A 27,436-nucleotide genomic window follows, 5' to 3' on the forward strand; every position below is an offset into this window, starting at 1 on the left:
CTTAACTGCAATGCTAATTTCTGAGTTAAATGATTTTTAGATTAGTAGAATAATCACCAGTTATTAGTAAGACATTCTTGCAAATGTTAATAATGTTTACTTCTGAGCATGTTATGTATTTTTTTAACTTTTCTTATCTGCATTTTCTAAATTTTCTGTAAGAAATATGTGTACTTTCATCAAGAAAAAGCAGAAAAATTTTAAAAAGACAACTACTATATGATTCTATTATGTGAGACATCTAAAGTAATCAAACTCACAGAAACAGAAAGTAGAACGGTGGTGTCCAGGGGCTGGGGGCTATGGAATTTCAAGTTTGCTAAGTGAAAAAATTCTAGAGAACTTTTATACAACAATGTGAGCATAGTTAATGCTCCTGAACTTGGACACCTAAATGTGGTTAAGATGGTAAATTTTGTTATGTATTTTTTAGCATGATTAACTAAAGGACCAATCCAATAGTAAATTGTTATAAACATCTATACTTTGTTGCATTAGAATGATCCTAGTTTCTTTAGATCAGGGTATTTCATTCCCATGAACAAGGCTCTGTTTCTTTCCAGCATTGCAAAGAAATGAACATTTTCAGTTTCATGAACAAGAAAGAGACACACAGCTGAGATGGAGTGGCCAGCAAGATTGTAATTTCGCTCGAAAGGGCAGTCTTCCAATGAAGGGTCCCAATGGACGCACAGGACTAGGAAACAGAGAAGGAAGAACGGGCTGGTACTTCATGGGCAGCGTGACTCCATGAGTTCTCCAGTGCCCTGTCAGGGCTATGTGAACCAGGATGGTCTTCTGGGTTTTCACTGCTCGTATTTCCCGTAGACTTTATGATCCTGCATCTTGCTGGGGGCTGAGAGTAGCCCGTGGGATTAAATACTCTTGTGTGGGATCAACATTCTGGAAAGGAAGAAATGCCATCGTCAACTTTCTGAGCCAACATAGGGGATGGAAATGTGAATCATGTCTGAAATATTATCATGTCACCATCACTTAATTCTTTGTTAATAAAAAAGAGAGAAATAAACACGGAGCCTACTTGTATCAGGCTACCCTCTTAGCCATTAATAAGAATCTTTTTGCAAGGTTCTTGAATAGCTGATTACTGGAAATTGAAACTCATCCAAGAAACTCTTACGGGGGATAATAAAGATTTTCTCATTGTGTAAATGCCCTCCTGAGGGTTAATTACAGCAAATGATATATAGCTGTGTCCTGCTCCACGTGTCCTTGCAGGAAACGGCAAAGCCTCAGATAACAGACCAGAGGGATTAGTTTAGCTGGTTGCCTGGTCAAGTTCATTGAACAAGCATGACTTTCACTCCAGGATTTCGGTTGCCTCTGATCCCCATAACACAAGAATTGTGTGCCAATGCAGTATTTTTGGCTGTCTGCCTTTGAATGTCTTCGAGCCATCACAGTGCAAATCTGAGTTACATCCAATCTACTCAGCAATGCTCCCTCTGTTTTCGCCTGAAAGGATTAAAATTGGTTCATCCATCTGGGCATCCAGATGATGGTGACAGACCTAGCCCAGTTCTTGGGGGCAGACTGGGCTGCCGGAGCTAGACAGTGATTCAGAGAGGCAGTCGGTGGGACTCAGGGGATAGATTTAGACAACTGATACTAAAAACAGACCCAACACTCATGCATATTACAATCCTCTGCTGACCCCAACGCCAGACTCGGTCAGCCTGCTGCTCTTCATCCTCATACAGACTCTTTAAGTCCCCTGCTCTTTCCAGGGACACCCCCCTGCCTCAGAACACACTGTGTCTTGATGGCTGTGGTGGGGGCTGGCAGAGTCTTGGGAATGGGTGAAAGGGGTGCCTTGCCTCTCTCATGCCACCCTGATATTTCTTTAAATCCAGATGGCTCAAGCTCCGTGTACCTTTGGGGACAATCCTGCCCTGCCTTTCCTCTCTCAGGGCAGCACAGCCATTGGAGGTGCAGCCTGAAGGCTCTCCCAGGGAAGGAGTGCTTACTGTGTCCCTCTAGGTGAGTGAGACGAGCACATTTACCTGCCTCGGGACGGGAGTACCACATGAAGTTAATGCTATATCCTCCTCAGCTCCGTCACTGTCTCGGGCTGAAAGCCAAAGGAGGGAAGGGCTGGGTTAGTGTCCAGGATTCATGTGGAAACAGCTCGTGGGGGCTGTGAGAAGCCTCAATGGCTTGCAAAGAGGCTCCCGACCCTTTAAAAGGAACATTCCACTGCGGCTGTTATTGGGAAAAAATTGATGATTTAAAAGAATGCTTTTTGAAGTTTATGAGGAAGTTTATGTGTGTTCAGGAAAAGCTCATCAGTGTTCAGAAACTGAAGGGGCTGAAGAATTCTCTCACTTTCTAGAGAAAGCACTGGCCCTGGGTCAGAGTGCTTGCTCTCTTAATATTAGCTGCATAACCCTGGGCACTTCACTCTTTCAGTAGTACCTTTAGGCTTGATTCTCTTCCAGGTTTACCAGCTTGGATTCAATTCTCAAAGCTGGACATAATTCAAAGATCCCTAAAGACAATTCCACACTGTCACAGAATAACCACACACAAACACATGTTATTTGCTTAGTATCTGTCACAACCGGACTGTAGGCTCTGTGAAGACAGAGCTGTCTCTCTCCAAGGCGAGGCACTGGCTCCATACACATTTGTGTCTTGATGGTCACGGACGTGACTGCATCTTTGTGATCACACTCGGGGGCTGTGGTGCTGAGTGGATGGACTCTGGAGCAGGGCTGCTTCAGTTCCTCACCTCTGTCACCTACAGCCAAGTTCCTTAACCTCTTGTTGTTTTTGTTTCCTGATGGAAATAATGACAATCATAATGGTAAATCTATTTCACAGGGTTGTTTTGAGGATTTAACCAATTAATATATGTATAAAGCCCTTGGATCAGGGGAGGATACAAAGAAATCACTGTCTGAGCCATCCCTTGTATGTCACTATTGGTGCTGGTGCTGCTGGGGTAGTGACAGCTGGCACTCTGATGGTCTCCGACTGACATTTTTTTTTTTTTTTTTTTTTTGAGGACTGGGTGCTGTGAAGGATGAAATGCTCATGTTTCCTCCAATGCAGAACAAACCGGATCCTGGGTTTAACTTTGTTCCTTGTGGCATAACAATACTTCTTCAAACTCAGTTCCTTGGTGACCAACTTTAACCCAACATTCTCATCAGACCAGATCATAAATTAGAGAAGCCTAATTCTTTCAGCTGGTTATTGTTCATGAATTGACTGAAAGGCTGAGTGTTTATGTTAAACCCACAACTCCCTAATGGTGGCAAACATGAGCTCAGACCTGGCATTATATGTGGGGAGGCAGGGAGGGACGTTATAACCTCCATTTTAAAAAGGACAGTCTGGCGCTCCTAGTGGCTGAGGAACTTGTATGATCTCCTAGCTGGTAAGAAACGGCCAAGTCTGAAAACCAGGGCATGCGAGGTTTGATTCTGTGTTCTTTCTGCTGCCGCCTCCTGCCCAGGTATTAGGAATGTCATCATCCTCGCCCTGCCATGACCACTGTCTCCTCTCCTGATGTATGCTGGTTCTCTCTCTCTCCGCGAACTGTAACTCTTTTTTAAATATTCATTTTCATTGACATGTGAGGATTGTGCATATTATGGACACCATGTTATGCTCTCATCCATTGTATACACAGCATAGTGCTCAAATCCAGGGAAAGCTGTGTCTCCTCAAACATTAATTCCTTCTTGAGAGCTCATTTGGAGGTTCTAGCAGGGGAGTGCAGCTACTTTTATACCCTTGACTGAAGAATGCTCTTCCTCATCGATTAAGTGTGCAGTTTTGGGAGGGATGCACATAAAGCGGTGAGGGAGGAAAGAGACACCCATCTAGCCAGCCAGATCAGCCAAATCCACCCTGGTGATCAATGGGGTAAGGATGTTGCAGCCAGATCGCCCTCACAACCTTAATCCTTTCTTTATGTGACATTTAAGTCTTCTCTTCTAGTTTTTTAATTTTAATTTTTTTTTAACCAGGGATCGAAACCAGGGGTGCTTAACCCACTGAGCCACACCCCCAGCCCTTTTTGTATTTTATTTAGAGACAGGGTCACACTGAGTTCTTAGGGCCTCACTAAATTGCTGAGGCTGGCTTTGAACTCTTGATCCTCCGGTCTCAGCCTCCCAAGTCACTGGGATTACAGGTGTGCATTACCTCATCTGGCTTCTTCTAGTGTTTTAAAAGAATACACAGTACACAGAGCCCCTCACCATGCAACAGCACACCGGAGCTCCTTGCTTCTGTCTAACTGTAACTTAGCATGCACCTCACTCCATCTGTTCCTCTCCAGCCTTTGGAAGCACCACTCTACTCTCAGTATCTAACAAATCAACTTTTAAAGATTCCTGTGAGTCCTGTCAAAGAACAAACAAAAATGGTACCACGTGGGACCATTGGAATTGGGTCTCTTTTAATAATGTGCCTTAAAAACAGTGTTGAGAACTGTCAAAAAGGACTACATCCTACAGAAATTGATATTTTCTAGGGAAAACAACTGGAAGGGCTTTGTTTTTCAGGAATTATTTTTTTTCTTAGTTCACCTCATTTTATGCTCATTGACTCATTTTTACACTATGTAGACTCATTAATTTTTTTTGTCATAGTGCCTTCAAAAAGAACCATACTAAGTTTGTCTGTATACATTCAAACACTGCATAGAAAAATGCCCATATTGTTGGCTGTGGTGGTGCACACCTATAATCCCAGTGGCTTGGGAGGATGAGACAGAAGGATCACAAGTTCAAGGCCAGCCTCAACAACTTAGCAAGGCCCTAAGCAACTTAGCAAGACCTCATCTCAAAATAAAAAATAAAAAGGACTGGTGATGTGGATTAGTGGTTAAGTACCTCTGGGTTCAATCCCTGGTACCAATAAATAAGTAAATAAATAATATAAAAAATAAATGAATAAAAATAAATGCCCACATGTGATTCCTTTGACTATGGATGGGTCTTGCTTTTAGCAAGCTTGATATGACAATATTCTAATAGATCTAAAACAGAAAAAAGCAGGCAACAATTAGAAAAGGTGCTTTCTTTCCACAAAAATATATTTGATATTCTGTATTTAATGTTTCTGCAACTTGGTGAAGAGAGCAACAGATTTAGCTAATGAAGTAATCTGTTCATTTGTTTTTGGAGGTTAGCTCTATTTTATTCAGGAGCAGAACTATTCCAACATTCACCAACTCCAAATACAAAACAAGTAACATGTCCATGAACTAATCTAATTAATGAAGGATATGTTAAAAAGTTCATAATCCCATATGCATTTAGTTAGTTCATAAATAAACTAGTTTAACATTAACATAATTTTGAAATGACTTCTTCATTTTTTATTTTGCATTTTAAATACTTCATTTATACACACACAAACTACCTTACTCTCAGGTATCTTCATGTTAAGACTTCCCGTTTCTAACAATATATTGAGCTTGTGAAATATTAATCCAATGCTGTGAGAGCATATAATCTATATTTTTGACTCAAGATTCTGGTGAAAAGCAACAGATCTGAAAAGTTCAATCAATGCGTAGTTTTTAGGAAGGCATTTGTAATGTACGGCAAGGAATGCTTTTGTTTGGTGTTCTGTAGTGACATGCCTGACTGCATTGCCATTCACCATCCAGATGTTTTTCTATCTAGGTCTATAAGTCACTTCAGAGAGATAAAGTCTAATCTTTTGAAAGACTTCCAGGGAAGTGGAGTCCTTAATCCCCTTTGCTTATGTGTTTCAGCAAAATGTTGACCATCTCTCATTTTCATATTTAGTCTAAGGCCCTAACGCCTTGGGGAAGCTCGTTTCCACCCATCATTTTAAGTGGAGATGGAGAACAACAGACTCTTGGAGAGGGGTCTTCGTGCTTGGGAAATTCGCTGCTGATCACCCCTTGACTTACTTTTTTTTGGCTGAATAATTCTGGTCTCATAAACCCAGAGTTAAGTCAAATAATTATGCAGTTGCGGCCACAGCTACAAACAGCATTAGTCAGAAGAGTCAAATGACAACTGCATGCCCCATGGGCAGGAGTAGAATGTTGTGCTTTAGTACCGAAGTGGGCGGGGGACATGGATAGTTCATGAGAGAGACCATGAGGCTCAACACTGCCCCGTCAGTTTCCTCCTCCTAACCCTGCCACGCAGTCTGTTGCTGTGACAATTAATCATCTTTGTGGATTTCCATGGGGCCTCCCTAAGTTCCCCACACATCTCACTAGTGGATCCCAGGCCTGGAATGGGTATTCTTGCTGACCTGTGCTGTGGACGAGGGCACGTTGTTCTTGCCAGCTGCATGTCTATTAACATAGGCCTGTGATCGTTTCTTCAGCAAACAGAAACAGAGGCAGTTGGAGGGCTGCTTTCCCACTGTGAGTTCATGACCCAGGATAACACTCAGGATTTTTCAAGTCACTGTGACTATGCTCTTAATTACTCTGTTTGTATGTATTTCCTAGCTAGATATAATCCTGCACTTTTGATTGATTTTTAATTGTTTGAATTTTTAATATTTGTCCTTTCCCCAGGTAACTCTGAAGTCTTGGAGAGCAATCTATAAATATATATATATATATATATATATATATATATATATATATTTTTTTTTTTTTTTTTTTTTTACTTCACTCTTGATAGACATTCTTCTCCCCACCTCACCCCAAATACCAAACTACTTTAGCAGTGACTATCATGGGCAGGCTATTTCCTAGTTTTCTAACTTTGTTGGGTAATAGAATATTCCCGGTCAAATCAGGAAACGTACTTTTGCAAGCCCTCACTCTTCAATTGAGTCACTCCTTAGAACACTTAAACATGTGCCCAATATTTTGGGGGGATGAAATAGTGAACATTTCAAGGGTGTTTTGGGTTATTGTGAAACTCTAAGAACTTTCTTTATAACTTTTGTTTCCTGGAAACATGTAACAACAAAAGTAAACACAACAACTTTCATCTTCTGGTAAGAACTATGAAAAGAATTTTCAAGAAAGCTGGCCTCTGCAATTCTGCCACAAACCTCAGTGATCTGATTATGCATCATCAGCAAGCAATGAAAAATTTATAGGAAGGATGTATAGTATCCGTTTCTGACTCTTGGTCAATTGAGCAGAAAAGAATTAATGGATGCATTTATCTAAACAGGATTTAGTTTGAATATGCAATTAGCCATAGTTTATAGCTCAAAACAGTATATGCATTTAAAAGGAAAGCATATGTTGATTTTTTTGAGCCTGGCAAACATTATGTATTTTATATATATATATATATATACACACACACACACACACATATATATATAAATAAAATAACATCATTAAACATTAGAAATAAAATGTAAGAAATCAGTTGCCTATCAAGACACAAAATTATGCAAAACTATGATATTGTATTATGAAAAATAGGCCAGATTTTTCAGAAAAGGAATTGATGAGTTTTGATATATTTCCAGATATTAGCCACTATTTTGCTCAAGTTGCTAGGGACCAAGCATCTTTGTTGCTATGGATAATAAATTCTATTCTTTAACAAAACATTCAGATGTCTTGGTCTTACATAATGATAAAAATATGACCATAAAATTGTTATGAAAATGTCATATAAGCAAGTTGCTTTATATCTACTAATTATCACACATCTGAACCTTTTTAGGGAATTTAGATTAAATGGCCCTTCTTGCTGCTTTCTGTAAACCTTGGAAGATTGTGAACAGTGAATGTTTTGAAAAGTAGAAATCTAGAAAATCTAGAAACTTCAGTGTTTTGTGACTTTTTTGAGTGGTGAGTCCAGCAAGTCAGTTTGAGATTATGTTTGGGCAAACTAGCTTTGAGATTCAAATTTTAAAAATGTTAATCACTATTGCCAGGATTGATTTTGTCCTCCATAGCCAACACAGCTGGTCTTAGCATGTAATGTTGTACGAGTGCATGATCCATGCCTCATTTGGAGCTGGTTAACTCATTTTATAGTGGGTGCCTTGCTTTACCCAGTTTGAGCACTCCGAGTTACCCCTTCTTTATTTAGGGCCTTTGATTTGTTTCTGTCTCGTTTCTCTCCTCATAAAGTTCTATGTTTTGAAAGGACTCATTTTTCATAAAAATTTAACTGTGATTCTGGTAGTCTTCATCTCCATGTTTGAACTAGGAAATCACTCCCCAAAAAGCTATCCATTCCCTTTGGGTTCACCCTGTTGCTCTATTTCTCTCCTGTTTCTCCCAAAGGCCCTCCCGGCCCCCAATTCCCCAGGGAAATACCTCTGGAGAGCTCCTGGGTCTCCACTCGGAAGTTGCGCTGGTAGACTGGGACTGCACAGGCGTTGCCTTGTGGAGGGCAGTCCTGCTTACAGGATCGGCAGAGAATGCAGAGCTCAGGTATGATGTACAGCAGCAGGAAAACCCATGCATTGGTGACCAGGCCAATGCAGATGACCGCGTCGTCCCACTGGGGCTGTCGCTGGAGCTGTGGGTTGCCTTTCAAGAGCATGGAGATCCACACCACCCAGATAATGATGGAGATGAGCACAGTGATGAAGATAAACTTGCCATGCTGCTTCCAGTTCTCACACGGGCCACAGAAGGTGGCTTTGGAGACAAAGAATGCGAGGGCCATCAGGAAGAGGACATAGACCAGGAGGACCACAAAGTCCACGTTGAGCTGACAGGGCGTCATGTGCAAAAACATCATACATCTGCTCGTCATGAGAGTCACATACTCAATGGCAATAATTACCTGCAACAGACTGAGAGCAATAGCAATGCACAGAATCGTCGTCCAAGAGAAGGAGACTCTACCCCGGACCAGCTTCACCAGGTTGGAGGCATGAGCCAAGAGGCATGAGAAACAGAGGGCAAAGAGAACCCCAAAGAAAAAGAAGCGTACAGGAGCAGTTTGTTGATTGAGCTGGATGATGAAGGCGAAAGCAAGTCCAAAGAGTCCCAGCACACCCAGGAGGAAGAGGATCTGGGTGGGGAGAACATTCCACTGGCTGCAGTCTTGCACTTTTCGCGTGAGGAAGAGAAATGCCAAGAGTAGAATCACCGTAACCACTATGCCAATTATTGCCAAGGACTCCAGAACAATGCCCCATGGCCCCTCATTGTCACAGAGGAAATAATAGTCTCCACTGGAGTCTATGCAGTCTTCATACATGGTGACTTATATGCAGACCTCCCCTGCAGAAAAAAAGATGAGACAAACTTAAGACTTCACATGTATTTACAAGAGCACCTATTGGTGGTCCTATGCAGGGCACCCAGGGTCTCACTTTCCTGGGCATATGAAAGAAATGGCTTTACCAAATTGTCATGCAGACACTGGTGAGGACTCCAGTTACATTTTGTTTGACTCCTGATACTTGTCTAAATGCTAAGTTTCATTGGCGGTGGATAGGGGTGGGTGGTGGGAATCAGATACATACAAATATGACCTAATGGGATGGAAAATGCAGTCACACATATTACCCCCTAAATTTATGACTGTTGTTTAGAGGATGTTAGGAAAGGAGATGAGAAAGCCAATCTAAAACCCTCAAAACTATTTTAGCTTCATCTTTCTCTGGGAAAAGCAGAACAGACTTCACTTGGAGGTTCCAGATAATTTATCAATTTTTGTATCACAACTTCTAAGGCTTTTTGAAGGTAAATATGGTATTTTTTTCATGAAATGGGATATGTGATAATCTGCACAACTGATGGGATTCCAGCTATATCAGGCTCCAGAAAAAGGACTGCCAACCCAAACCCTATTAAGACTCAAGTTTTTAATTGTGCAAATAGTTCAAGAGCACAGGTGCATTAAAATAGGTCAGTATTTGTTGCTCAATTTAAGTTTTTATTGGTGTTCCACATCTGGAACGATGGGACAGAATGGGCTTAATGCATCATTGGATTATTCTAAACACTGATGCACTGCTTGAAGGAGATAGGTGGATGATTTCCCTCAGTAATTTTAATAATTACTTCTTCTATCAGTCAATTCAAGTCAACCCAATGCACCAGGTTATTATTAAACACCTGCTATTTGTTCATTAAAGAATCACACAAAATGGTCCCTTCTTTCAAATAACTTTTTGGACAGTTTAGCACGAAAGTCCATGTCTTGACTGAGGTGATCTAGGGGAAAAAAAACCCTGCATGTTCATTTTGGGGAAAAGTAAAACAAAACAAAAGACACCTTGCAATCAAATATTGCTAGCCCTATTCTTTAGTTATTCCCAAACCAGATGGCCAGAGCGATCCTGGTTTATAGCTGATGGCACAGCCCCTTAATTCCGACTTACCTCCTCTGTGTGTCCCCTCTGGAAGCTGAGGCTGTAGTGGTGGCGAGGTTGTAACTGCGAATGAGTAAGAAGGAGACAACCCCAGCTTCTTTAATCTCTTCCCAAATGGGCGGAAGGACCGTGGGCCCTCACTCAGGTTCCTACAGTGCCTATAAAAAGAACCGGAAGGACAGAAAGACACACCTATTCCAGTTTCACAGCAACTTTTCTCCACAGATTTCTTTGGTGAGAACAATTTATTTTTCATTCTACTGTTGACCAGGGGCAACTTGGCCTCAGAGAGGTCCTGAAGGGGGTGTGAATTTAGGAAACTCTGCTTCTTCCACTTATATTCAGGAAGCCACAGGAGGCCCTCAGCTGGCCTCTTATGAGGGCACTTTATTCTTCTTCTGACCTATTCTCTAGAGCCACTTCTAGAGACTTCCCCACCTCTTGATTTTAATTTTAAGACTCCAAAAAGCATCCATTCAACAGTAACAAGAGTATCACTGGGCCATAAGGAAGAGTAACTTTGTCTACCTCTGGCATGAAAATGACCAATGTAGGTAAATTTGTGAATTAGGGGAAATTTATTTTCTCTACTCTCTACTATTCTCTTTTCTTCTCTTGGAGATCCTTCTCCTGGCCATGGCTGTTCATAATGGGTGGGCCCTTACTTGAACCAGTCATTCCTAATACTCTCAGGGTTTTCGCTATAATTTCCCTCAATCCTTCCTTCCCCCCCTCCATCAGTCTGCCTTGCTCTTGGTCTCTCTCCATTGGGACATTCCTAGGTCCTGAGATGAAAGAGTTCACAATTAAAGGTCACCAGCTGATGCTGAAATTACATATTTCTTTTTCTTCCTGTGGTGACACATAATAAAGCACATAGTATATTATCTAGCTTGTACAAGTGTACCTTCCTCAATTTACTATTTGCTTCTTTTCCTGAATATCTGCATTTGACAGAGGACTTCTGAAGACCCCAAGTCAGTGCTCATTTAGTTTGGTTTCAAGCTACTTTATGACCTGGTTCCACCTTTCATATTTTGTTTCAGGTCTCCAGGCTGGAGGGTTTAGCTGGGTTGGTTTTCCCAAAGCATCCCAAAGAAATAAACTCCCATCTGCTCATCTCCACTTAAATATCCCTTTCTTATTCCTATTGGGGATTTTGATCCAAATACTTTCCCTACCTAGTTCTAGTTCATCTTATCTCCTAGACTCTTCCTTCCTTCTCTGATCATTCTAGCATTCGCTGATCACCTTCCACCAGAGACTGTAGGAGACTTGGGGTCTATCCCATTCAAAATTATAGAAATCCTGTTTTCTGTTGTTAAATTATCAGCAACATATTAATTAGGAAATGGTGAATAGAAACAAATGAATAATTATAAATAAGACATTTAGCAACTTGGGCTGGAGTTGTGGCTCAGTGGTAAAGTACTTGCCTGGCATGTGTGAGGCCCTGGGTTCGATACTCAGCACCACATATAAATGAATTAAATAAAACATCCTTTGACTATATATATATATATATATATATATATATATATATATATAAAAGAAATTTAGAAAATTATTTGTCTGAATCTCTTTTACTTGATTAAATTTATAGCTGTTTGGGGGAGGGTCAGTGGTCACATTTTTTTTTTTTTTTTTGCATCCATAGCACCTGGCCCTGTGCAGAGAACCTCCTAGGTGAATGGTTTGATTAATTGAATGAGTCTAATGATAAAAGTACCTGCTAGAAGGTACTTTTTAGCAGTGTGGTTTTTCATTTAGATGCTGTTTAGTGGAAACCACCTGTTAAGAAGTCAGGACCAGCCTCAACAAATTTGACCTTGACAAATTCATTCCGAAGTGCTGTTCTATCTTTAGAGACTCCTTAATTTGAAAAAGCTTTTTTGTTTTCTCCTTTGAGAGAAGAAAATTCTAGGGATGGAATACTTCTTCTTCTTTGCTTTGGGCATCACTGTTGTCTGTCTGAAGCTGTAAGACTGAAGCTTACAGGAAGGGTCAAGGGATTTCCCAGAGGATGAGATATAACATCCTGAGAATTCATTTCAAGAACCTAGTGAGTGGTTAAATTTCTGTCAGTAGGCCAACAGGAGGATTTCCCATCTAGTTCCTCCAAGAGAAGTATTTTGGTGACCCCCTTCACCTCCCACCCGCTTCCTGCTCGTTAGGTCATCCCCCTTTGTTGTAAGAGATTCCTCCTGACCTCTGGATGGCTTGAGGCTGGTGAATTAGTGGGTTAATGACCACAAAGCCCTTTGAGCACCTTAGATAAAAGGACCTGGCTCAGGTATTAATTACTGTTGTTTTATAATCTAGGGTGATAGAATTAACCCATCTGCTGCTAGACCTGAAGGATATGAGGGGCCATTTTGCCTACACACATCCAAATTACTCACACCTCCTTTCTTTTGGCTTCTATGCAGCAATGTCAGAACTGACAGCTCAGATATGGCTTTGATGAATCAAAATACATTGATTAAAATGAGTCCATTAAAAACGGAGGTAAAACAGTCAAGAGGCCAAATGCCTTTTGCCAAACACCTATTTACATTGTTTCTCTCTCATAGAAATAGAACTGGAGGGAATGTTAGAGGTCATCTAATCTAGTCCTTTCATTAATAATGAGGAAGCCAACATTATAATATGAGGAATTTCATAATAATGAAGCAGAGGCCCTGAGATGGAGGCATGGACCCAAGGCATGAGATGTTAGAGAGGACAGCCAGGGTTGTTTGGCTCCTGGCCACATTCTTGCCTCTGTACCAGGTTGCCTCTCCTGACACACCCCACCTCATATGGACAAGCCCTTAGAGAGACATGAGTCCTTAGATCTGACTGATGGGTCATGATAAGAAAGAAAGAAAAAAAGGACAAAAATACGAGAGTGAATCGTATCCTTCATCCTGAAGCTATGCCTGGCCATGTGGGGACACAATGTGACAAAAGAGACATTGGCCAGGCAAGGACCTTTTATTCTTTTGCTCACTGGTATCTCAAGGTCTGGCTTCATGGGTGTGACCAGTGCAGTTGTATAGAGCCTCCACTCAGTAGGGCCCTGTGCTTGGAGTTCAATGGTGGGACACCATCTTGAAATTCTTAGTAATTTTAACTTTGAATTTGTGTTTGATAAGTGAAGTGGGATGAACCAAAGCGTTACACATGTCTTAGAGCCTTCACTTAAACACAGTCCTGCCTTCCAGGGCCTCCTTGCCTCTCAGAGACAGGTTGTTGACCACCCAATCTATGCCACTACCTATTGCCCTGGGTCACCTGGCACTGCCCAAGACTGTTGCTGCCTCTTACTGGACTCACCTGTGTGCCATGGGTTAAGTCTGTAGGGCCTTGAAAAGGGGCTTTGTTTTACCTACCCTCAGGCAGGGCTTCACATTTTCATTTTACATTGAGCCCTAGAAATTACATAGCTTGCTCTGGACATCTCATTTTATATATATATATATATAATATATATATATATATATAATATATATATAATATATAATGTTTATATATATATAAACACACACATATACATACATATACACACACACACATATATATGTATATATGGTATACAACAGATAATTTGACAGATTGTACAAAGGTGGCATATATTGTGCAATTAGCTGTGAAGTCTCAGAGCAACTGGACTGGAGTAGCAAATTATCAAGGCTCTCAAATGAGTGTCATTTATGAATGTCAGGGTTATTTTTGTGGGAAAGAAATTATTCTACATTTTCCCCTCTGTTTTGTGACTATTATATTATTTCAAATGAATTGGTATACACTGTCTTATACTGAATTATTTTATTATTGGAAGAAAGCAGATCAATGAAATATACAGAAGTATGTTCCAATTCAACTGTTGCAACTGGAGGTATAAATCTGACACTGCTGAGAAAAATGTTGACTCTGGTAAAATTTTTAAGTTGTTTCAGTTGCATTCTAAAAAGGAAAAGTAGATTTAGGACCTTATAGTGAAGATTATTTAAAAGCGATTTTATAAAATATGCAAGACTTAACAAAAATGACAGACTCAATGTCATTTATAATAAAATTCTTGAAACTTAAAACCTCTAAAATAAAAAACACACCTGGGGAAAAAACATGACATTCCGTCAATGAGTGTCTCAATATTTCCAAAGGAAAAATACATTTATTAATAATTTCCAAGTGGTCAGCTATTATTGATGTAAGAGTCTTTTAATTATCTATTTAGTTGTGTATCAGGTGGCAAAATGAAAACAGGTCACCTAGCTGCCAAAGATTTTTCTTCCAGGAGGTAGGGAATGGTACATATGAATTTTGATGATAAAATGATAAATCATCTGACAAATTAAATAGTATACCATAATATCTCAACTAATCCACATTATGGTTGATTGAAAAGAGACAATGTTTTTAATACAGTTACAGTCTGGTAAAAATTTCATGGTTAAATTTGGAGAAAGGACTGATGGTTCAAGTTGCCAGTCCTTTTAGTCCAATCAGATCTGAGTGAAAAGACACTTTTTATGGAGATTTTGTTGCATTGTTTAAATTTGAACTTATACAAAACTGGATTAGCTATACTCTCCTAAATATAAAAATATGTTATTGACTTGGAATTATAAACTAAAAAAAATAAGGAAACTTCAAGTGTGGATAACAAATGTGACCAAAAACATGGCATATTATTAAAAAAAATTAAAAATTCCAAACACTTGTGGTTTATTTGTCATCAGATTTTGACACCAAGAGCAATTCTACTGAACTTCATGGATTTATTGAAATCAAAAAAGATGATAGTAAACAAAACTTGCAGAGATCTTTTGTTCACATGTAAGGGCTGACCACATCCACTTACCATACATGGTCAAATTCCTGGTTGCCATAAGGGAAAATACTAAGCTAAGAATAGCACATAAACTCAGAAACAAGATTTGCATATTTTGAACTAAAAAATAATCTCACTTGGCAAATATTTTTGGACGTGGTATCTGGATAATAAAAGTGCATATTTATCTGATTTGGGGGCATTTGTCACCAAAATTTAAGTTCAGGGAGGAAAGTATGATACATTTTAATATGTCAAACACATTTGAGAATTCCAAAAGACAGGGCAGTTTTAAAAGATGGCTATAATTATCTGACATTCTTCCCATCAAGAGGTGGGGTCTAATTCCCCTCCACTTGAACCTAGGATGGCTTTAGTGAGTCTCTTGTAACTAATAAAATGCAGTGGGAGTATGATGTGTGAATTCCAAGGCGAGGTCAAAATTAGCTTTGCAGCATCTGTTTTGGTCTCTTGGAATACTTGGTTACCAAATACTCTCTCCAGAGACACAGCTGCTGTGCTCTGAAAATCCCAAGCCACACAAGAGACCACATGTAGATTCTCTGGTCAATGTACCAGCTGAGCCTGAAGCCCAGACTTCCAGCTATTGCCTCCAAAGAAATAGCCTTGTTAACGGAAAGCCATGTGGGAATGACCCTCTTGTTCCAGTCATTTAGTGGAAGCTCCACTGAACAGAATTATGTACATCTCTATATGCAAGAATTATTTGCATTGTTATCAGTTTTCTACATGCTAACTTTTATTTCTACAGAGTTCTAAAACAGCCTTGTCAGAGCCAAAGGCACATGTCCCTCTAGGATCAGATAAACCCAGAGACACCAGCATTGCCTCTGAAAGGATGTGCATTCCAAAGTCTTAAAATTGTCCTTATAAATGTAATAATTATAGTTCTCTGTGTTCCCAACACTGTTGTAACATATAGAAGAAAATATTATACCATTGGTTTAAATGAAATAAAATTAGAGATATTGTTCTATCTTACTTTTCTCTCAAGGTCACAATGATTATTCTTTAGAAGAAAATCTGAAACTTGACAGAAAATATCTTTCCTTTTCAAAACTCTGAATCAGTCATTTAATTAAACTTGGTGAACCAAGAAGAGAATACTTAACTATTAATAATTCTTGTACTGAAGAATGATTAAAAACATTATGCATATTTTGGATGAATATTAAAGAAAGACTTCCAGTGCTGCTATCATTACTAATATAGTACTATTGTTAACAATCACAATGTATGTGTATGAATTTTGGGGATATCAACTTGGATTGAATTTTAAAAAGGAGAGAACTAGGTTGAACAACGTCCCATACATACATATATATTGACTTGTCCTCAGATATTCCATTGGAATGAATTTATGAACAGGTTCATTCCCTAAGTAAAAATTATGTCTAAATTTCTGTTTGGTGTTAGAATCTGGAATCACTTAAACACGGGATACATTTTGAGAAATATGCTGTTGGGCACTTTTATCATTTGCACAAACATTATACAGTGTACTTACACAAACTAAGATGGCTAAGAGTGTAGTTTGGAATTTTATAAAATATATAAGGATCTATAAAATAATATGTGATATTAACTTTGCTATGTATTAATTTTACCCTTGGTAGAAATAGTAAATATTGTTCCATAAACCTTTTGTCTGAGTGTGTGTATGTGTGTGTTTATGCTGGTTGAAATGTAAAACATATTTCTGGCTGGGCTTGGAACAAAAGGAAAAAAAAATTGAAAATACTAGTGTCATCAAATGAGCAGTGGAGTCTGACGTGGGTTTGGACCTCTGCTATTAATTGGTGCTCTGATCTTGGTAAAGTTGCTTCATACCTTTGAACTTAAATGTCTCTTCTTCCCCATGCTATATATACATAAAATAAAATTATCAATGATTTTAGTGATAATTTGTTCTGAGCTGAGTTACAGGTTTTTGAAAACAAAGTGATAGCATAAACTGTATCAAAGGTTAAATAAGACTATTTAGCCTCTCTAAGAATGCTAGCAATTTTGAACAATAATGCTAGCAATTATCAACATACAAACTATTATATTAAATTCAAATGTTAGGTTTACATATTAGTTTATTATTTACTCTTAGACCTTCTCCCTAGAAATATATTGTGAGCATTAATTCATTCATTTGCCCATTCATTCTCCTAATAACTTTTTTGAGCATCTGTTTTGTGCTAGGTTCTTGTTGCACTTGAGCTATTACAGTGAACAAGACTCAGGGCCCATTACCTGGACTCAAGTTGCTTATCAACCCAGGGCAGGGAGGAGGGTAAGCAGGTAATGAAAACATCAGTAGCTATTCAGCAAATGTTCTGTGGGTGCAACGGAGAGGGGCTCAGAGAAGACCTTTCAGAGAAAGAGATGTGTAAGCTAATTGAAGTGAGAGGTAAGAACAATCCAGAGGAGGCAACAGCCTGCACAAAGACCAAGGTGAGGGAGGCCATAGCCTCTTTTCCAAATGCAGGTAGACGAGTTCTGGGAGCAGGAATAGTGAGAGAGGAGGAGGGTCCCAAGTCCTGATTACCCAGGACCCTGTGTGCTGTGTGAAAATGTAGTTGTGCCAGGCTAGCTCAGACACAGGTAGGGAGGCAGAGTCAAGACCCCCAGACTCGGGGAGTTGGGTGGAAGCAGGCTTGTGGTGAGCAGCATGCAAACTTGTTTATTGCGGGAACAGCTATACATTTTATAGGCTTCTTGCCCAATCACAATGTGCTACGGGGGATCAGACCACCAGGCTCCTATACAGGTTCCCTTGGTAACACTGAGTCAACTTGGGGCAGTTGTTTACTTTCCTAGGTAGGAGAAGCAGAACGCTCCTCCCCGCAAGTTTTCCTTACACACTTGAGACATTCACTGCTGCCAGCCAAGAACTAGGATTTCTCCCAACAGAGTATGAATATAATTCTGAAAGTAATTAAATTCGCTGCATTTAATCTACAAATTGCATTATATTTAATATTCATTCACATATTCAACGGATCGTTAAGAAGCATCCATAATACTCATTATGCTAAATGCTATAAATACAGTGACGTACAAAGCATGCTTATTTTTTGCCCCCAGTGAGCTTACAGTTTGGTGGGAGAGCAGCTAACAGAACAGCAAATAAAATATACATACATAATTACTAAAAGTGGAAAGTGCTATAACAGATACAGTGGCAAAGGATAATGGAGTGGGTTATTAGGGTGGGTTAGAAAGGTCTCCCTGCGAAGGTACCATTCAAGCTGAGACTCAAAGGATAGGAAAAACCCCACCATGCCCATGCAGAGGGGGAGGAAGAGCATTCCAGGTGGGGAGGTCAAGGTAAATGGAAGCACTAAGATGCCAAAGAGCATTGTGTGTATGAGAATTTGAAAGAAGTCAATTGTATCTGCAGCAAAAACGGAAACAGCAAAGGATGACAGTGGAGTAGGAAATAGGCCTCAGATGGTGCAGGGACTGGAGACCCCAGGAATGGAATCTGATGCAAACAACAACAACAACAAACAAACCCAAGAAGGGGCATTAAGCAGGGAAGTGACATAATCCAGATTATGTTGTGAAAGGATCAGTCTGGCTGTCAAATGCACTAAGGGACATGAGGTATTGGGAACAGAGTAGAAAGGACCAGGTTAGAAAGGGGTCTCCTTGATGGTGGCTGTTAGTTCTCCAGGGTTGGGTGTGGGTGGTGAAGAGAGCTGGTGAGATTCAAGAGATACTTTGGAGGTGGAATCTGGGTCTTGCTGGTGGTGAGAAGATAGAATGAAGGAAAATGGCCCTGAAGCCCCAAACCTGCTTATCAGCAGCCCTTCACATCTCAGTCGATAGCAAATCCATCTTCTAGTTGCTGAAACCAAAATTTTTGGAGTCATCTTGACTCCAGAGATCTTTTGCACTCCACCTACAGTCTCCACATATCAGAAAATCCTGTTGGTCTACCTTCTAAATATAAACACATTCTGAAAACTTCTCACCACTTCAGAGTCACCTTCAGGGTTCTGGTGACCATCAAATTTTGTCATCTCTTGTCTGCTTTACTGCATGGCTCCTGACTGCTCATCCTCTTCCAACCTGTCCAACTCCAAACCTGCAACCTCTTCAAAAAAATCTTCTACAATACAACCCAGGACCTCTCTACCACGGAGCTAGATTCCCAGCCTTTGCTATTTTTTATTTTGAGACAGGGTTTCCCTTGGTTGCCCAGGCTGGTCTTGGACTTGCACCCCTCCTGCCTCAGTCTCTCAAGTCTTGGGGATCATAGAAGTGCACCATTACGCCTGGCAAGCCTGCACCTCTTTATAGTGAGTCATCAGTGCAGCAGCCAGGAGGATTTGTTTCTAAGTTGCGTTTGATTATATCACTCCTTTGCCTGAATCCATCAATAGGCTGCTCCATTTTATACAGTAGGAAGTATCAAAGGCTTTAAAGTGGCCTCGCATTCTCCACGCTCCCCTCTGCTCACTGTTTCAGCCCTCCTGATCTCCCAGATGTCCCTCTGTCACATGGGCTCACCTTGCCTCCTCTGTGCACTGATTGTTTCCTCTGCCTGGAATGTGCATCCCTAGATATCCCTCTGGTTAACCAGGCCCTGCTTCCCAGCCTTCCTTCACTGTGAGGCCTTTCCTGACCACATTAGCAACGACTGCACACCATCCTCTCACGCTGCACTTCCCAGCACTGCCCATTGTCTTTATCCTGCCCTGCTTTTAAATTTGTCATCACAGTTACTACTTTCTAAACCATAATGTAATATACTATCTATATGCTTATTATTCGCTAGCAATCTCGCCTACTCTACAAGAGTGAGGATGTTTATTTTGTTCTCTGATATATCTACTTGACTATAACAGTGCTTGGCAAGCAGGAGGGTCTCCATAAAGGTTTGTGAAGTGAATGAATGAAGAGAAAGAATCAAGATTGTGTTAAGGCAGACGAAGGAACCAAATTTAACAAACAAGGTACAGGCTAAAGTATGGTTCACAGGGAAGAATTTTACACAGAGGATTCATCAAATGCATGTGGTCTCCCACATTCTTACTTCTGGTTGGAGGCTCTGTTGGGGTTTGTGCTGCAGGAGGGGGTCCTCAATCTTGCCCACCCATTCTTCCATTTTATATAATAGAAGTTGGGAGGAGCAGGAAACTGGCTGGATGATCAAGAAGAATTGGGACTTTCCAAGGGGAAGATGGCCTTGTGACTGAAGAAATATCCGAACTCAGATTATAGGTGCCAGGGGAGAAGGAAACTGCCACTGAGCATCAGCAAGCAAGGGAGATTTGTCTTTCTCAGATTGATCTCCAGTTTTTTGGTTTGAGCAAGTAGGTAAATAGTGGCATGGTTTAGAGACAAGGTGGAGGAATGAAAGGTTTTGGGGGATGGGTGGAGGTTGTGAACTAAGAGTTCAGTTTTGGACATGGTAAATTCAAGATACCTGAATTACTTGTGCAAATATGTCAGAGTAGGTCATTGGACATAAGCCTCTGGAGATTCTAGATTTATTTCTGGATTTTTGTACCTTTCTCTTGCAACTCACAGGTATCAAAGGAGGAACACAAGGGAGAATGAAAGATCTGGGTCAAATGGTATAGGAGGAGCCATACAACCTGGTAAAGACCAGTGTGTGCTGGACCTTGGGAATGATGATTGATTTTGGAAAGTAAATATCAATGAATGGAGTAAATGAGAGGAAAGGGTACAAGAGATTTGGATGTAATTTGTAATGTAATTTATAGAGGTAGTGAGAGGCCTGGAGTGTACTGGAAACATCTGATAGAAGAGTTCTTTCTTTCTTTCTTTCTTTCTTTCTTTCTTTCTTTCTTCTTTCTTTCTTTCTTTCTTTCTTTCTTTCTTTCTTTCTTTCTTTCTTTCTTTCTTCTTTCTTTTTCTTTCTTTCTTTCTTTCTTTCTTTCTTTCTTTCTTTCTTTTTCTTTCTTTCTTCTTTCTTTCTTTCTTTCTTTCTTTCTTTTTTCTTTCTTTCTTCTCTTTCTCTCTCTTTCTCTCTCTCTCTCTCTCTCTCTCTCTCTCTCTCTCTCTCTCTCTCTCTGTCTCTTCTCTCTCTCTGGTTCTAACTGTGTGATTTCATGTTGAGAGGAAGGAACTGTGGATGGGGGAGAGATTGAAACCTCAAGGACAGAGTAAATGGCAGAGTAGGAGAGAGGGACCTGGTTCCCAGTACAGGTGACAGGATTGACCTTGGATAGGACATTTAGTCTCCTGAGAGAGGGGAGTTAAGATGGTGTTCTCCAGTGGTTGACAAGCTTCTCCTGAGGATTGTATTGACCCTACCTCCTCCACAGAGCTTTACGAACACTCCAAGTGCTGCGGTTTTCATTTCATTCTTAGAACAATTGAGAATTTACTAGACTCCACCTCTAGTGTAGCCACTACCTGTCTTCATAAAATACACTGTCCATCTGGCAAACACCTGTGTGAATCCACAATCTGGTAGCCCATAAGAAAGGACTCAAAAGAGGCAGGGACAACATGATTACTAACATACATTGTCTGTTCAGAAGTGTGTCACTGGTGTTACTGAAGGACTTTTAGTTGAATTTTAATCAACAGAAGCGGAGGCAGAGAAGATGAGGTTGCTGATTTGACCAGTGACAGAGAGGCTGCTGCTGGGTGTCTGTGCTGCTTTTGGTGTCTCGAGCTCATGGAGTTGTTCATCTCCGTCCCAGGCAGTGCCATATACCCTAGGGACACAGGGATTATATCATCACCACTTTGACTGAGCCACAGAGTAAATAATTCAGGGAGGAGGAAGCATCCACCCAGCACTCACTTGTGGATATACACCCTGCCTCTGCCTTCCGTGCCAGTTGGGGAAGGCAGACACTGAACCAACAAGTAGTTGGTGTTGCACTGCATAAGGGACAAGAGCCTGGGCTCTGGAGTTATACTGCCAGAGTCCAAATTCTGGCTCGTCACAAATCATCCGAGTAGCCTGGAGCTACTGATAAACCTCCCTGAGCTTCCCTAGTTCATCTGTGAGCAGGGTAGAGATGATGGAAGTAGTGGCTGGAACATAAGGTAATTCATGTAACTGGTTTGCAGAGGGCCTGGACATGGCGAATGCTCAATGCTAGTTCTTACTTTTAAAAATTCTAACCAATAAAACTGAGCATTTCCTGCGTACATCTCTTTATGCAATGGATGTGAGGTGGGGATTATAAATCACAGAGAAGGGTGTTACTGCAGGGATCAGGAAAGAATTTGAAGATGCTAGCACTGGACTTGAGGGATGGGGAAAGGGTGGACCGAGGGAGTCAGAGGATTCTAGATGTGGGAGCAGTTTGAACAAAGACATGCAGAAGGGACAGTGTGGGGAGGGGGACATCCTAGGGGAAACAGCAATTATCCTAGTGCCACTGGAGGACATGGAACCTGGGAGAGAGGAAGAATCACCATATAGGAAAAAGCTGGCGTCTGAGCAGCTAAAAATGACTTTGTGATGAGAGTCTAGTTGATCGATTGCAAAGGAGAGACCTGAGGTGGTTTTACTAATGGTTACCACACTTGCAGTCCATTCTACATTTACCTCACCTGGTTTCTTTTTTTGTGTGCTGGGGATTGAACTCAGGGGCACTCAACCACTGAGCCACATCCCCAGCCCTATTTTGTATTTTATTTAGAGACAGGGTCTCATTGAGTTGCTTAGTGTTGTGCTTTTTGCTGAGGCTGGCTTTGAACTCACGATCCTCCTGAGCCACTGGGATTATAGGCTGGTTTGATTCTTAATTTTGCATTGGTGGCTATTGTTTGTGTTGGTCCATGAAATTCCTGTAGAATAATGTTGCTATAGAAACAAAAGTATTTCTAAGGGAAAAGCTAAGAGCTAGTCAAGAGTATAAATTCAAAGGCAAAATTCATGGCATTCGCCCAAATAAATACCTGTCAATGTGGCATGCTATGAAACTTTAATTACTGTGCTCAAGATCAAAGTAACATTACTCAAGAGTGGAGAAGCCAAGTGTAAATGAAGGAGGTTTTCCTGAAATAAGTGATGACCAACCAACTCCCTGAACTCAGCCCAGGGTTCCCCTGTGTTTATAACAATCATCCCAGGGCCTTAAACACTCATAGAAGCGTAAGAGTGTGTGGTATTGCGCCGTGGTACACGCAGGACAAATTTTACTGGGCGGAGCTCACAAAAATGCAAGGAATATTAATTTCGCAGGAAGGTGGCTTCTGGCAGGGGGCAAATCATCCTTACTGAATCAGTTCTGGAGGGGCTACAGCCTTGAGGCTGTGACCCCAAGCACTAGGCCTAGAGTGCAGATTAGGTATTTGTTGGTATCTGCGCTCTCCTGTTTACTAGTTTCCAACTTCATTATATAGTATTCTAAAGTATTAGTCATATATTCTACTCCAGAACCTAGGGAAGGAGGAGTGAGATGAGGTCCTCATCAGCTTCTATTTTGGGAAAGATACTGATTAGGGAGTGTGGGGGTGGGTAGGGACAGAATCAGGAAACAAGACTGCTTTACCAGACCATAGATTGGCAATTAGAAACTCTGGTCTTTGGTTCTATTTTTCACTATTAAGTTCAGAAAAAGGATAAACTTATTTCATCTTAGGTCCTATCCCTTTTCTCCTTAATTTATTGTATCACCACTATCCAGTCACCTGCTATGTCCTCCATGTGGGGCAGGTGGCTAAACCATTTCTCCTTTCTTCCCTTTGACCATCCTCTACTCTTTTGGCTTTTTAAAGGTGGAGAGATGAAAGGCTGGGAGAGCAGGAGACACTGGGAGGGGAGGCAGGAAAGTGCCTCTGAATGAGTATTAATTGGCTCAGAAGCCAGGATGCAGAATTCAAGTCTGTAGGATCTTCTGCAGTCTGGCTTCATCCTAACCCCCAGATGTCTCCCACCTCCCACCTTTCCATACTCTCGACCCCAGATGCACACACCTACTCATTGTCCCCTGGTAGAAAACACTGTTGATCAGCTACCACAAAGCCATTGTGAACATCCTTCTCCCTGGTTGCTCCCACTACAGAAGCTGGAAGGCCACACTTTTCCCAGTTTTCTTCTAGCTATAGGTGGCCCTGTGTGTCAGCTCTGGCCCCTGAAATATAGGTGGAATGCTGCTTTGGTAACTTTGGGGAAGGCTGTGTTGTCTTGTAAAACAGAATGGGTGCAACTGATACAGCCTCTTTTCTTCGTCCCCTTTTCTTGCTTTGGATACTGATGTGATTAGCAGGAGTTACACCAGCCATTTGCAGCCCCAAGGGAAAGAGCAGAACGATTTCAGAGATGCCAGTATTGAGCCACAGAACCTACCTCTGGATTTTTTGCTATGAGAGGAAAGAAGACATTATTGGTTTAAGCTACTGCTGTTTAAGTGTTGTTACTTTAGTTCATTCCTAAATGATAAATCCCAGAGACAGGGCGATGGGCATCTAATGGGGAAAAAAGTTCTCACCAAACTTACAAAAAAGGAAGTGAGTAAGTCCAAAAATTACAAGTGATGGTTTGTGTTATAAAGGAAAACAACAAAAATGCTGTGCCAGAAAACCATAGGAGGGGTGGTACTTTAGAAAGAGGGGCCACTGTAGGACTTTTTGAGAGGGGGTCAAGTTAGGACTGTTAGGATGAGAAGACCCACTCATTGCAAAGGGGTCAAAAGGGAATCAGGCACACATAACAACTTCTGCAGGGTCTCTGGGGCCAAAAGGGGCTCCATGTGTCCAAGGCTGGAGGATAGGAAGAGAGTCTAGAAATGAAGGGAGTACCCAAGGAGTCAGGGGAAAATCACATGAGGCCTTACAGGGCATGAAGTGGAGTCTGAATCTTAATCTAAGTGAAAAATGAGAGTTTTAAACAAAGATCTTTTGGGATGTTGTGTAGAAAATGGACCAAAGGGAGGCAGGAGTGCAAGTGTGACGGCCAGTGAGGGGCCTCCTAGTCAGGTGAAAACCGTGGTGGTGTGTTCCGATGGTGCCCAATGACTTGGGACTGGGTCAGAGCACTCACATGCGGGATGGTTACTTCTTTTTCCATTTTATGACACTTCTCCTCTACCACTTCTTTTTTTGTCAGTATCAGGCTCTCTTTTCTCTGCTCTTCTTCAAATGCCCAGTTCCCTTCTTACTCCACAGTCTTTCCCTGAGTTCCTATTTACCTACTCCATCTGTCTCTACGTGGCATCCAAACACAGTATCTGAAAGGTAGTTTCCTTGTTTAACCATCAGACTCGCTCCCAGCTCTTCTCTAGGGTAGCCTCACTTGGATGCTGTGCAAACTAAATACTCCCTCTGGACACTATTCCTCAGCTAAGCTGCCTCCCACCTGTTTTTACCTCAGTGAGTGGTGGCACTACCTACTCACATGGCTAAGCCCAAATTCTGGGCATTGATCTTCCTAAATTCTACACCTGCAGCCCACGAGTTGAACTGACAAAGGAGATTAGCAAGAGAAAAAGCATACACACTTTATCTGATATTGGTAATATTTTTATGTGGCATGGGAGGGGACTTTTTTTTTTTTTTTTTTTTTGTGGTGCTGGGGATTGAACACAGGGCCTTGTGCTTGTGAGGCAAGCACTCTACCAACTGAGCTATATCCCAGCCTGGGAGGGGACTTCTTAGAAGGAAGTAAAAACCCTACAGCAGCAGCTAGACCCAGGGCTTACAGACCATTTTAACAAAGAACAGCAAATGTGGAACCACGATAGGTCAAAGGAGAAAGGGGCTTGAGCTAGGGGTGGTAAATGGTGGGAAAGTCACTAGGAAGTGTACAGGGTAACTTGTGGAAGATAAGGGTTACTTTTTAGGAATTTTTCTACCTTAAAAAAGTGACCCTTAAGTACTGTTTGTTCAGACTCATCTTTCATTGACTCCTTCTCATCCCTGCTGACAAGAATGTTCTCTTCCTGGTACAAGGAGAGCAACTTTCTCAGGAAAAATGTGCTCTGCTTTTAGGTTGAAAAGGGGAGAGCAGAGAGACCTTCTGGTCTCTATTTCTCAATTGCCTTCAGCTCAAAATAATTGATTGCCAAAATGACATACTTGGGGGTAATATGTTCTGATCCTCATCAAAACTTTCTCCCTGATCTCATTTACCCATCAGTCTCCAAGTCCTCGTGACCCTACCTCTAGTTCCAAACTGTCAGCTCCATCTCCACCCCCATCCCAGTTTAGGCCATCATCTTTTACTTGGATGGTGACTGGTTTCCTTGCCTCCTGCCACATCCCCTTCCCATCTATTTTCCATGCTATGGACAGAACTTCCCTTCTAAGACATGATGGTATCATGTCCTGTTCAGAGTCACTCATGTACTATAAATTTTTCTTAGGACAAAATCCAAACTCCCTGACATGTGCTAAGGCCCTTGTGGCTGCCCTTTGGTTGTGGCCCTGAGTTCAGTGTGAAAGCCTACGGGAGCCCCAGTCTCCTGATCTCCCTGTGGGGATCCTATGGTACCTCCCTTTCCCTAGCATCTGAACATGGAACACCTGGGGTGGTACATATATGGTGCCCAGCAAGGTGTCTGGCAGACAGTCAGGCTGATCTTCAGAAACAGCCATGGCTTGTCTTCAGAAGAGACCCTGGAAGACCCTGTACTTGTTCCTCTCCTTAGGAAACCTCATATCCAGTGAGAGCCTCTGTGGTGAGGATTACAGCTCAGTTTTCTCTTTCCCTACTAAGCACCTGACAGAGCCCTCACCTCTCAGGTAGTAACCCAGTTGGGTCACAGGTGGATCTGAGGTGGGGGTTTCTCCTAGAAAACTTTTCCATCTGTCCTAGATAAGGTGGTGGATAGCTTCAGATGCTGGTGTGTCCTGGGAGGATCAGACCAACCCCTACATGCCTTGTGACCCACCAAGCTCTTCCATGCTCACTTACTCACCCACCAGCTTAGCTTCCTCCACTTCCTGTTCATAGCCTCGCCTCCTCTTTCCTTCTCTGCAGCCAAACTGTATGTCATTTCTATTCTCTTCAGTTAAGGAAACTGGACCACAGATTTTTCTGATTTTATCTCATCATCTCAAATAAGTCCTCCTGGCAAATTCATTGCCCCCACGGTTGTTTGTGATTAGAATGTGATTTTTCTCTTGATCTGTCTCTGTGACTTCTGGGACCTTCCGTGAGCCACAGTGATGCTTGCCTTAAGAGCACATCATGTGCTTTGCATGTGCTTCGGTAAACATCAGTTTAGAGATAGTCAAGCACAGGGTGAACATCCCCTTCCCCAGGGTCTTCAGGTTTATATTCAAAGGACTTTGGAACTCCAAGTACAGGATTCCTGCTGTGAAAACACATCAACAGTTCTCATAACTATGTTATCTGTAAGACTGTAGAACCTTGGAAATAAT

At 41.3% G+C, this 27,436-nt stretch overlaps 1 protein-coding gene across 2 annotated transcripts; it reads right to left on the minus strand.

Moving 5' to 3' along the window:
• Positions 1-624: 624 nt before the first annotated feature.
• On the minus strand, positions 625-27,052 carry Gprc5d (G protein-coupled receptor class C group 5 member D). Of its 2 annotated transcripts, XM_047550370.1 has the most exons (5): positions 26,971-27,052; positions 10,291-10,439; positions 8,267-9,184; positions 2,025-2,092; positions 625-903 (listed from the first exon to the last, which is right to left on the minus strand). In XM_047550370.1, the coding sequence occupies exons 3-5, from the start codon at positions 9,159-9,161 to the stop codon at positions 832-834; spliced, it is 1,035 nt and encodes a 344-aa protein (XP_047406326.1). In that variant the 5' UTR covers positions 9,162-9,184; positions 10,291-10,439; positions 26,971-27,052; the 3' UTR covers positions 625-831. The 2 variants fall into 2 exon arrangements, with proteins under 2 accessions (XP_047406326.1, XP_047406327.1); XM_047550371.1 differs by lacking the exon at positions 2,025-2,092 and having other exon boundaries at positions 26,971-27,050.
• Between the last annotated feature and the right edge of the window lie 384 nt (positions 27,053-27,436).

This window comes from Sciurus carolinensis, chromosome 4 (genome assembly GCF_902686445.1).
Source record: "Sciurus carolinensis chromosome 4, mSciCar1.2, whole genome shotgun sequence".
NCBI classification, from domain to species: Eukaryota; Metazoa; Chordata; class Mammalia; order Rodentia; family Sciuridae; genus Sciurus; species Sciurus carolinensis.